Source organism: Pinus tabuliformis, chromosome 7 (assembly GCF_031772625.1).
Source record: "Pinus tabuliformis cultivar Carrire ecotype Pingquan chromosome 7, CPIR1, whole genome shotgun sequence".
NCBI classification, from domain to species: Eukaryota; Viridiplantae; Streptophyta; class Pinopsida; order Pinales; family Pinaceae; genus Pinus; species Pinus tabuliformis.
Window position 1 is genome coordinate 97,772,062 of NC_142293.1, and position 13,211 is coordinate 97,785,272.

Below are 13,211 nucleotides of genomic sequence, written 5' to 3' on the forward strand. Positions count from 1 at the left end.
AGGTGTGCTGGAGAAGTACAGTGAAGTACGAGTTAAAAGCGAAGATCAAATCATGAGATCGTTAGGCATTTAAGTCAGAAGGCATGGTGGAATAATCACGGCAATCAAATCTCATGATGACAAGTCAAGGAGTAGTGTGATTATACGAGTTATACAATTTATGTTTTATATTGCTATTTGAAATAAGTTTTTGTGCTTACCTCTAGAACCATACCTTTCCGCTTGCTAACCTTTTGTTGTTTGCTTCTTCAGGTGCTTAGGTGTTGATATGTCTTCAAAAGTTGTTTTCTCCTCCATTACCTACATATGAAATTTATTATGAACTGGCCTTTTCATTTTTGAACTAATGATCAAACTGTTACTGCAGAGTCAGATTGGCTGCAGAACAGGATTAGCTATGGAACTGGAACAACTGCGGAACAAGAACAGTTGCGGAATGTAAAACAGAGAATAAAATGTGACTTTATGAATGAATGAAATAGAGACAATTGTGTAGATGAAAATATGACAAAATGGAAATGAAAAATGGAGATGGAAGAAATGCTAAAGAAGAAAAATTTATTGGTGGAATATGGAAGTGGAGTGGAATGAAACTTGAAAAAGTAAAACAGAATGAAATGAAGTAAAACAATGAATTTTCAGAATGCATAATTGGTCACCATTTTCTTTTTTGGAAAATATAGTGTCAAAGTCTTCTTATCTTCACCCTGTATTTTCTGCATAAGCATGCCAATCAGTGATTGGTTTTCAAACTTATACAATTTTTTTTTAATTAATTTATTTATTTTTAATATGATGAAAAGAAAAAAGACTAAGTTGGTGGAGAGCAAGGATTCTTCTTCACCAACTTCATTTTAGAATTATTTTGAAAGATCTTGATGAATTCCTCCTTTGAGATTGGTTTTTGATAAATTTTCAACCTATGACCATTCACAAGGAGAGGAGTTTGATTCTCATCTATTGTTCTGATTCTTACTGCTCCATTACTGAAAACTTTTTCAATCTCATATGGCCCAAGCCAATGAGTTTGAAACTTTCCTTGAAAATCCTTAAACTTTGAATCAAATAACAGTGCCCAATCTCCTTCTTGAAACCTTTTGTCCTTGATGTACTTGTCATGCCACTTAGCCCTCTGTTGCTGAACTAAACCAGTCCTTTGAACAGCCTCTTGTCTGATTTCATCAAGTTCATTCAACTGCTCCAGTCTATGCTTTTGAGCTTCTGATAAATCCATCCCCAACTAGACCACCATCTTGAAAGTTTTGACTTGGAACTCTATGGGGAACAGGACTTGCTTCCCATAAACAAGTTCATAGGGTGTATGTCTTGTTGTGTTCCTCCATGTAGTTCTATAGGCCCACAAGGCTTCAGGAAGCCTTTCTGCCCAATCTCTTCTATGTAGATGCACAGTCTTGGTGAGGATTCCTTCAATCACTTTATTTGTAGACTCCACTTGACCATTTGCTTGTGGATGATAGGGAGTGGATTTCCTATACTTGATCTTGTACTCTTCCATAAATCTCTCCATCGGATGTGAATTGAGTTCCCTGATCTATCACAATTTCTCTTGGAACACCAAAGCGAGTAAAAATATCCGAAAAAAGAAAAGTAACTACAGATTTTTCGTTAGCAAAAAGCAATGCTTTGGCTTCTACCCATTTGGTGACATAATCAGTGCATACCAATATATACTTTTTCTGCTTGGATGGAGGATTAATAGGTCCAATAAAGTCTAAAGTGCATTTTTCAAATGGTTCGATAAGTACCTGAGGTTGTAATGGCATTTGATTTGAGGGTGCAGGTTTCCCTACCCTTTGGCAGTTGTCGCACCTTCTGACATATTCTTTAGCATCTATGAAGATGGATGGCCAATAATATCCTAAAGAAAGGATTTTATAGGTTATCCTCTTGTCAAAAAGTGTCCACCACATGGCTCATCATGACATGCTTTGAGAATATCAGGCATTTCATCTTCCCTGACACACCTTCTGATCATAAGATCTGGCCCTATTTTATACAATTCGTTAGTGATCCATGAATATCTTGCACTATCTTGAATAATCTTTCTTTTCTCTCTAGGAAATAAATGTGAAGGTAACTTCCCTGTAACCAAGTAGTTAGCAACATCTGCAAACCAAGGAGTTTGAGTAGTTACTGCAAATAAATATTCATCAGGAAACTTATCCTCAACCAAAGAGTCTTCTTTGATATTCTGAATCTTGGACAAGAAATCAGCAACTGTGTTTTGTTTTCCAGGTCTATCTAGCACAGTAATGTTGAATTCTTGCAAAAGTAAAAGCCATCTTGTAACTCTTCCATTAGTAATAGGTTTATTCATCAAATATCTAATTGCAGAGTGATCTATATGAACAAAAGCTTCATAGCCTGTTATATAGTGTCTAAACTTGTTAATTGCATGAAAAACAGCTAAGAATTCTTTTTCAGTCACAATATAATTCAACTCAGTGGGAGTCAAATTTTTACTTGTATAGTAAATGGCATAAGGAATCAAATCGTTTTGTCCCAATACAGCTCCTAGCATTGTATCTGAAGCATCTGTAGAAATATGGAAAGGAAGTTTCCAATTTGGTCCTCTTAAGATAGGTGCTTCAAATATTTTTGCTTTCAAGGTTTCAAATGCTAATTGGCAATCAGGATTCCACTTGAATTCACAATATTTTGTAAGAAATTTGAAGAGTGGAGATGCTACTTTGGTAAAGTTTTCTATAAACCTTCTATAATATCCTGTAAATCCTAGAAAACTTTTAACATATTTTTGGAAATTTGGAATTGGTAACTTAGAGATGAATTCAACTTTTGATTTTTCCACTTTAATCCATTCCCATCTCTTGAAATGTGATGTCCTAAAACAATACCTTATGTAAACATCATAAAGCATTTTTCATGGCTTAGTGAAAGATTTGTCTCTTTGCATCCTTTAAGGACTTTTTCCAAATTTTCCAAAGCTTATTCAAATGTGTTACCATAGACTATAAAATCATCCATATATACCTCTACAAAATCATGTATTAGATCAAAAAAAATTCCTAGTACTGCTCTTTGGAATGTTGCTGGCGCATTACATAACCCAAAAGGAAGCACTCGATAGGCAAAAGTTCCCCATGGATAAGTACATGTGGTTTTATCCTGATCCTCAGGTGCTACCTGAATTTGATTATAACCACTAAAACCATCCAAGAATGAGAAATACTTTTTACCTGCTAATGTATCTAATACTTGATCTATGAAGGGCAAAGGAAAGTGATCTTTCAAGGTTGCTTTATTCAATTCTCGGTAATCAATGCACACCCTCCATTTCCCATTCTTTTTAGGCACAATGACCAAAGGAGAAACCCATTGGCTATCTGAAATTGGGTAAATGAAGTTTACATTGAGTAATTTTTGGAGCTCTTCCTTCACAATCTCCCTAAGATTTGGATTCATCCTTCTTTGAGGTTGTCTGATTGGTCTATTGTTTTCCTCAATATAGATATGATGGATACAAGTCTTAGGATCAATACCTTTCATGTCAGTATACTCCCATGCAAATGCAACAGAATGTTTTTGTAATATTTTGGTTAGCTCTTCTTGTTGTAGTTTCTCCAAGTTTTTGTTTACATTCAATGTCCTACCTAGAAAAATTTCAATTGTAGAGCTACCAAACTCTTCCATAGAATAAAGAGACATCTGCCTAGATGACAAGTATTCAACATTAGATTTTCCTGGAATTGTGCATGATCATATTCTGAAGATGTTTCAAAATTTTCCAATGTGTTCAAAATTTGACTATCTTCACTAATTTCTAATATAGTAAAGATAGGCTGAATAACATCTTCATCATCGATCCATTCCTTGTCATCTATTTCTGTGATTTATTTTGCTGGAGGATACAAAGTAAATTTCTTTGTTGAATTACCATCAGAAATGTACATGTCACCAGATCTACAACTAATAAAAGCATCAGTTGTGGCTAGCCAAGGTCTTCCTAATATGAGTGGGTGTCCTCCTAGATTATTCTTGTGAGTTAGAATCATGAAGTCAACAGGATATTCCCAAGAATCTAAGGAGACTGAAATGTCTTCTAGCACACCATCTAGTTTGATTACTGATCTATTTGCAAGTTGCAGTAAGGTAGGTGTGTAAAGAAGGTTAGGAAGTTTAAGCTGCTCCATAGTTTGTCTACTCATAATATTTATTGCTGCCCCTAAGTCAATCAATGTGTTTGGAATTTCAATCCCATTTATATGTGTCTTGACAATTGGACTTCCTGGATCCACATATTTATGCATGGAAATCTTTCCCATCATGATATCTGTTATCTTTTCTACCAGGTGAATTCTTTTTGTTTCTCTTGGTTTCTTCCTGGTCTTTTGATGCTCAACTTCTTTATTGTCTTAGCTAGAATTGGAATTTCTCTAATGGCTTGTAACAAAGGAATCTTGATACAAACATTCTTCAGTTCATCTAGGAAGTCATAATTGGGAAACAAGATCTGTTTTTCTAATCCTCTATCAATTTGTAATCTCTTAGGAAAAGGAGGTGTACAAGTAGATGTTGGTTGCTCAATTATAGGAGTTGTGTTTATTGACTCTTTTTGTTTTTCTTTTTGACTGTCTTCGCTTTGGAGGGTTGTTCCCTCAAAAATTTTATTGACTTTTAGATAATCCTCCTCAGAAGCATCTTGTTCTTGAATGACTACAGAAGGTTTTTCCTTTTCTAATATCCTACCAGATCTAAGTTGAACATCATTAAGATCTAGAGGGGAAATCATAGAAGTAGGAAATTGTTGTACTTCTACCATGTAAGCATTCTGAGGGTTTTTTTTATTGGGGTTTGACAATGGTTGGGCTGGTAGTTGATTTGGTTTTTGTTGAAATGGAAGTAAGAGTTGAGGATTTTGACTTTGTTGTGGATGTTGTTGTGGAAATGGCAATGAAAGGTGAGGGCTTTGATTTGGAAGTTGTGGTTGCTGATTTTTCTACTGATTTTGCGGGGGAGGATAGTTCTAATAAGATGGAGTATATTGATAATATTGAGCAAATCTCTCATAAGGATTTTGTACCCCTTGTGACCATGGTTGAGATTGATACTGAGTTTGAGGTTGAGGCCAAGGTTGCTGCCAAGAATTCCAGTTTAGTGGGGGTTGTAAATACATTGGATTGTTAAATCCTTCATTTTGCTACCCTTGCTAAGGTCTTCTTGTAACAAAACAAAGAGTTCTCTCCAGAATTTGGGACTATTTCTTCTTGCAGCCTTAAGACCTGGGATTGAAGGACAACCCTTGGTCTCATGACTTTCTGAACAAATCATACAAGTTTCTACAATTTTTGCATCTAAAGGGTATACAATAATCCAAGTATCTATCCAAAAATGGTTGTTTCATGTCATTACAAGTTCTGATTGTGAGTAATAGCCCTCAATAAACTAGTTCTAAAATTGTAGTGAGTAACCCCCATAAACTATTTCATAGTAGCCCCTTTTGATGAAGGGAACAGTTTGAGTTTTTGAGAGTTCTTCTAGATAGTCATAGGTTCTGCACAAGACTTCAAACTCAAAAAAAAATGTTTCAGGGTCCTCACCTCTCACCCATAAAAGTTTGGGAGGACAGATGGTGAGATGTTTTTCATTATGGTATGTGTTTCCTCATCTACTATAGGGAATCCAATGAGTTATCTATTTCCCTATTTCCTCTGCCTCCTCCATTGTTACCTCTACCTCCTCCATTGTTTCCTCTACCTCTCCCTCTACCCCCTCCTCCAAAATAGTGAGATTTCTCCATCTTGTTCTTTTTCTGCCATTATAGTTTCTTCTTAAAGTCCTCTGTTTCTTCTAATTAATGGATTATGGGAGAGAGTTTCTTCTGGCTTCTTCTTCTTCTTACTTTTCTTCTATTACTTCGGTATTCCTACTTCTTGAACTACAATAGGCCTCCCCTTGTAGAAGTGAAAAAGGTTTTCTCTCATAGGTCTATTTTAGTGGATGAAGTAGGAGAATCTTCTAAATGAGTTTTTGCCCCTTGAATTCAAGGAATCCTATGGCTGGGAGTATGAGTTTGGGATGAAGGTGTATCTTTCCTAACTCTTGGTGGAGTAGGTGGAGTTGTGTAAATCGAACTTCTGCCCCTATTTGAAATTATAAATATACCCCTAGAGTCTCTTTCTCTCTATGCATGTCATTATTTTGTTTTGTTGTTTTTTATTTTTTTTTTTAATGAATGTAAGAAATCAGGCTACCTAGTTTTACACTTCACCAGCAACGGGCGCCAAAATTTTCAGTCAATTTAGTGTCCTAAATTGCTACATAAATTATCAATGCGGGTGTCATAAAATGATGAAATGTAATGCATTATATGTGTTAGATGACCTTCTTACCTTACAATTATTTTTGATGTTGTATGGTTGTTTTGGGTTTTTTTTTGGGGTCATGAGATCCTAATGTTCTGCAATGTAGTCTTCACAAAATCTTAATCTACTGCTGCTAAGAATCTAGAGAAATGAAATGAGAGCTAAAAGTGCTTTTAGGTCAAATTGGAAGTAAAATTTTGTAAACAAGAAAATGAGAACAGAGCTGCTTCTTCTTCTTGTTATTATGATTGTTTCCAAAACATGAACTTAGAAAAGACTTTAAAACTGCTAACTATTCAATTACAAAATTCAAAGCTTAAATGAGAAAATAAGATTGCAGCTATCTATGATAAACCAAAAATGAAATACTAGAAATAAGATTACCTCTACTTTCTAATCTATTGCAGAATTAAAGCTTAATGAACAATTTGAAGATGGAACTGCAGTGAAACTAAGTGAAAAACTAAAAATGAAATTGCAAATATTCTATCATGAAAGCAAGGCTAAATGAAGTATTGTTGTCACTCTGCACATAATTTAGGGAGAACTACCTCCTTATAATAGCAATTTTAGAGATTTCATTCTTTCATCATTCTAAGAAAAATAAACATGAAAATGCAAGGAAAGACTCATTCATAAATAAAACATTTCACCACTTAGTATTAGGATTAACCATCAACTAAAAGGGTTTTTGGGAAATATCCATTTATATCATGAGTTACTAAACTGATAAGAAAATGGCATTGAACACAGCTCAACTCAAAAACTAATGAACAACAATTGTAATGAAAGACTCATCATCATAATGCAACATTTCAACACACTTAGTTTTAGGATTAACCATCAACTGAAAGGATTTTGGAATTTGCATTTATATCATGAGTTACTACACTAATAAGAAAATGGCATTTGAACAGCTTAATTTAAAATCTTGAAACTAATGAACAACAATAAAAATGAACTAATTTATGCTACTAAAATCAAGTAAAAACTACTGATAAGAAACTAGAGAGTAATGAAAATAAAAGGACTATTCTACGTTGGAATACAACTACTCTAAGTCAGTGAAAAGATAACACAAGCTACATTTACAAACAGAGATAGAAAAGGATTATAAACATAATGAAAAACATAGTGAATGTACAACTAAACTATCAATTACAAAATAGAAATAAAATATGTACCCTTGACCATGCAGGGGCCCTCTGCAAGGTCTCGGATTATCAACACGAAATCAACACTTCACAAGCGCTTCAAGTATCCATTGAAAACGGAGTCTTTATATTAAAACAAAGAGTTGATATTTTCACACACTACAAAGTGGAAATTTGCACTATTACATAAGCAAAATCTTGAACTTTTTCTGTGTTCTACACGCTGGCATTTATAGGGAAAATATACAATTGTTTGAAGAGAGGAATCAACTACAACAAAACACGTAGACAGGTAATGTATGTGGAATTCTTGTCTTCGGTTGCCTTGAAACATAAATCTTCTAATAGTGGTGTTGGATTCTGTGTTGTGCAAGGGGCCAGATGAAGTCCTTGGCTTCAAGAGACTGCCTCGAATCCATCACTGAGAATCGTGTGAAAAACAGAGTCCTACTTGCCATAGGTTTCTTACAGTTGACTTCCCTTTGATCGGAGTCCTCCCTCATTGATCTAGGCCCAATGGATAGGATGCAATCCATGCTCTGACATTTTCCAGGCTACCCATGTGGTCCTTTTCCTCTATTGACACCTGTAACCTACAAAAAATGTGGAGATGGCTGTGGAATGTGGCAGCGTTCCGGTCGCTGAAACATAAAAACCTATCCAAATAATAAACATAACAATATAACTTTTAAAATTCACTGAAACATACTCCTTGAGGCAATGTGCAATGGATTTTGATGATCAAGGATGCATTTTTTTATGTAAAAGAAAAGGAAGAAGAATGAGAAAGTTTCTTAAGAGAGAGGAAGTTTTGGAACTCAACAACATGTATCAGCGTGGTTTGCGTTATTATGTGCCTTGCACTTTTTCCCTATCCATGTTCATGTTTCATTTTCATGCTGCACTTCCTTCTCCATTCTGCGCAACCCTTGTTCTTCTTTGTTTCTAATGTACTTCTACTACTCTACTTTGTACTTCCTACAACTCTCTCTGCTCTCCTTCTTCTTCCAGTCTTTGCTTTCTCCTCTTCTTTCTTTGCTCTATCCTCCTATCGTGCTGTCACCTCTTTCCATCTATCTCCCAAAGTTACTTTCTGCATAAGTGGGCCTTCATTAAACTTGTGGATTTTCTCCGTCTCTATTTTTTTATAACATACTTCCTCTTACCTTATCTTGCATAGGCTTGCTTCTTGTTGCTTACTATTGTTGCTACATTGTACTCCCTGTGGTGTTGCTTCCTTAAGCACTAATAGCCACTCTACTCCCATGTTGCTGGTTCATTAAGCATAGAGGATTGTAACAATATCTCCATGGGTCTTCCTCTGGCCAATGACATGCCCTGTGGATCCAAGAATAGTACACTCTTGCATAGTGGTCCCTGCATAATCCATGTGGATCGTACAAATTGAAACTCTTGGTGTCGAAATTAAACTTCTTGAAGTCCTCAACCTCAGCATCCACTTCTTTCAAACTTTGGATCACGTACAACCCAATTCGCAAAGGAAGCATAGGCCATGGTGCCTTCTTCTTCCTGTGCAATCCAACTGATAACCCTATCGAGATGTGGTATGCAACCTCCTACATGACCAACTTGTCCATGGCCAACCTCAACAACACACACATCACAACATTCCCCGCATTGTACATCCTGATGAAGGTGCCATCAAGTGAGGTATACAAATATGGAATGTTCAGCAACGTCTCCATTTCTGCCTTGAACATGCAAGGTGGATCTTGTTCGAAGATCATCGTGTACAGAGGGTGAAGAAATAGTCGGATAATCTAGCCATGACTCCTTGGTAGCTACAGTCTGAGAGAAACTTGCAATATAGGTTCACAACATTACTGTGAAGGTGTCCATTCCCAACCCATGCAAGGAAAATGTTAATGGCAATAGATCACATCGAGCAGGTAGGAAGATATGAAGAATCTTGATTTTTGATCCTTGGGTGGACTCCGAGCATTGGATACATGCACTTTCAACTAGATAGCCAACATGTTGGAACTAGTTGAATGATTTTCCTTCACTTGCCAGCTAATCCAACATAGAAACCCAACTTTGGGGTATGGTCCCTGTACTCCTTTGTACGTACAAGCGACATGAAAATATGACCAAGAATTGGTAAGAATTACTGAGTGTCTTCGTCTTGTATATCTAGTTGGGTGTCATCCTAAAATTTGTTGGATCCATTACCCATCGCTTCAAGATGTCTCTTGTATTCGTGTTATTGTTGGGAGTGTAGAACGGTGCATCCATCATGCTCAACGGTAGTGGCAAATGGTACAAATGTTGATAATCTTCCGTCTTGAGGGAAGAAAGCTTTATTCCATTGACACTACTAGTATCATCGTCTCAGGATCAATGTGTGAGACAATTCAGTGGATCACATCTGCGCATGGGAATACGAGAAACCTGCATGCAACCTTGTACAATCCTGACTTATGAATATTGAAATAGACCTATGGCTCCTCCAAAGTCTCTTCAAAGCTGCCTATGAATATATTTTTGATGTCTTTCCATGCAATCTTGATGTCTTTCTCGATGAACAGTTGTGTGTCTGTGTATTTTGGCAAGCTCATAAACCCTTGCTCAAACGCATCCCCAATATTTCTTTCAACTATTTATTTTGATCCAGCTCACTTGGAGGCCATGATACTTGTACTATTGACAAGATCTCAAAACTGTGGTACCTAGAGGTAGAGAAGACACTCACGACAAGACAATTTCAGTTAAAAAAACATCAACCACCAACTCGAGAATCAATCAGGAAACAAACTAGTGACTGCTGGGCAAGATTGCACAGCACTGACTCTGGGACTACTGATTGGAACTACGCATTGCACAGTCTTAGCTGCCAATGAGGCTCATCGCTGACTGGAACTGCGTAATGTGCAGTCCAATGAGGCTCACTGTTGACTGGAATTGTGTAATACACATAATAGTCAAGCACGGTTGCTGGTAGGAACTGTGCAATTTTTGCAGTTCCAGCGGGCAGGACTGGACACTACCTCCCAGGATTGTGTAGAACATAATTGGAGCCAGTCTGCACAGCCTCTGCACAATTCCTGGAGGCAATGCAGAGCCTTGACTGCTATGAATTCATAGATCATGATGCAAGAAACAAGATATGGGCCAACAAAGCCCAATTTGCACAATGGAAACCTGAAAAACACGAAGGACTAAGGTGTGTGTGAAATGTTGGTGCAAATCTAAGTGAAATAGACATGCATGCAATTCAGGAAAGTATACAAATCAGTCAAACAACAAAACTTAGAAGCTCATGAAGAGAGTGCCGCAACGACGACTGTAAGTGAGGAAACAATGTTATTCATGTGACACTAAGGAAAGGTAGTGAAAAAATTAAAGCAACACTTATACAAGTCAAACACATTGAAACATCAATGGTCACTCAATAAAAGAAAGGAAAAAACACTCATACAAGCTGAAAAAAAAAACGCGACAGAAAAAGCGACAAAGGCATGAAAAGCAAAACTTACCTACAAAAGGTGTGTCGACTCTGTTGAAGGTTCCTAGATGCCTCATGAATTCCAGATCTCCAAGATTGAATGTGAAGAATGAGCTCTGAGGCGTTGTTTGATTTGGTGAAATTAGGGTTTATGACGTGTATGCCACAAATCTAAGAAAAAGCAACACTTGGCGGGAGTTTCTAAAATCAACTTTGCATGTAACTCTTTGCTGCTAAAAATAGATCCGTAAAATCTAGGGGTGCTTTTTACTTTTTTTTTTCACTTTTTTCTTTTTTCGAGAAAAGTTGCTTGCATGAAAAGGAAGGATTGTGCAGTTCTGGAGGGAATCAGGTAATCTAACCGGCACATGCGACGGACAACCACTAAGGAAAACTTTTGTGTTGTTTATGGGCTAAGTGGCCCTAGCTGGATGGCCAGCTCTATGAAAAATTTCCATAGCAATGTTGCTGGCCAATTCTACGCATTTTTCCAGAGCAGTGCTTCTATCCAGTTCTGCGCCTTTTTGGAGAGCAGTGCAGCTAGCCTGGCTTGCTCTGTGCATTTCTAGAGAGTAGTGCAACTGGCCTGGATTGCTCTGCGCATTTCTAGAGAGCAGTGCTGGTTGGCCTTCTCTACACATTTCTGGAGAGTAGTGCTAGTTGGCCTTCTCTGTGTATTTCTGGAGAGAAATGCAATTGGCCTTCTCTACACAATTTTTTTGTGCAGGGAAGCTGTTGGGCTACTTTGTGCAATTCTTGAGGGGAAGACGGACTTCCCTCCAGGTTTGCGTATTTTTAGCCAATAGCCCATTGACCAGATGTGGACCAAGCTCTAGGTTAGCTTGTGGTTCACTGACGAGACAAGTGAGTGAACACAAGCTATTAAGCATTAGATGAAAACAAATAAACACAAGTACCTGATCAGTACAGATAACTAACTTCTATGATTTCAAGGAGAGGAGGCTCCAAAACGAAGTGAAGGAAAACTTTTGGAGTGTGGTTGCTGCTGATACAACACAATGCTATCAAGATAAATAACCATGTGTAGTGGAACTTATTTCCCTCTATAATGTGCCTCCCAGAATCTACATCCGAAAATTCCTAGCACAAATATCATGCCTAGTCACAGTAGACACCCTTGTTGCACATTTCAACCAATGATACAACTAGCGTGGGTACTCTCATCCACCCAACACTTTCTCATTATTTTCTAGGCCAAAATGTGTGTGGAAAATCACATACTCGGATCATAAATTGAGCTGATGAGAACTCCCATAGACCTTCATGATCTGACTATATTCATTCTTCATCGTCTCCAGCCAACTTATTCTCTTGATTTTTTCAATGAATTCATCGACGGGTTTCGCTCCTTGGTAGGGAAGTGAAAATATCCTTCTAATCAACATATTCATCAATGGGATCCATGCTCGCAATAGACATCTGTCATGCACCAACGCCAATAGCTGGCACACACAAATTGTGTTGATAATTAATCTGCACCCAAAGTGAAAAATATAGATCATATTCAATAGCCTATCTCATTGAATTCTTGATGCCCACAACAGTGGTTCGACTCTTGTTACTCCAGTTTCCTCATAGTAAACTGATTTTAGATAATTTATTGGGCTTGAATTGGGGATACTTTCTACTTTCTCATTCCTCCAATCGTTAAGTTCCAGTCCTCCATGTGCAGTTGTGCACCCTTGCTAGCAATTCTCCCTCAATTGAAACCTCATCCTATAATAGTGGTGTAAATACTTTGAATTTTATAACATCATGGGTCCTTTGTAACTTATGAGGTCAGTTTTTGCGGTGGCATATAAAGGTGGCAACCTAGAGATCGGTTCCACATCTTCTATGTTGTTATATTTGATTCGCCATCCACTTCTTCCACATCTAAATCTTGGGGGGCTCCATCAGCTCTTTCTTTTGCTTGTCCACTCTCCCTTAGTTTCTTTGTTTTGTTCCTTAGTGATTTTTATCAACGATTGTCTAAACTAGAGGTTTCTTTGTCTTCTACTTCTACACAACAGTCGTGCTAGTAGTTTTCTTCCTTGGGGACCTCATCCTAGTGACAGGTGCCGATGGTGTAGAAGTCATTAGGAATCCTAGCCCTTTTCTAAGAAATGCTTGCACAATCTCCTCCCAATCCATGCAACAAAATGTTCGGTACATACTTAAGAGAAAAACCACCAGTCAAAATCTCAGCGAAAAAGTGTTCAAATGTGGAGCGCATTGCCATATTTA

At 37.3% G+C, this 13,211-nt stretch overlaps 1 protein-coding gene across 1 annotated transcript in view; it reads left to right on the top strand.

Annotated features, from left to right (window-relative positions):
• The window catches only part of LOC149245460 (ricin B-like lectin R40G3), a 99,384-nt gene that overhangs the window by 23,584 nt on the left and 62,589 nt on the right, over positions 1 to 13,211 (top strand). The window contains exon 2 of the mRNA XM_089438566.1: positions 11,692 to 11,747. Coding sequence (XP_089294692.1) covers positions 11,692 to 11,747 — 56 coding nt within the window. The remainder of the gene's footprint in view (positions 1 to 11,691; positions 11,748 to 13,211) is intronic.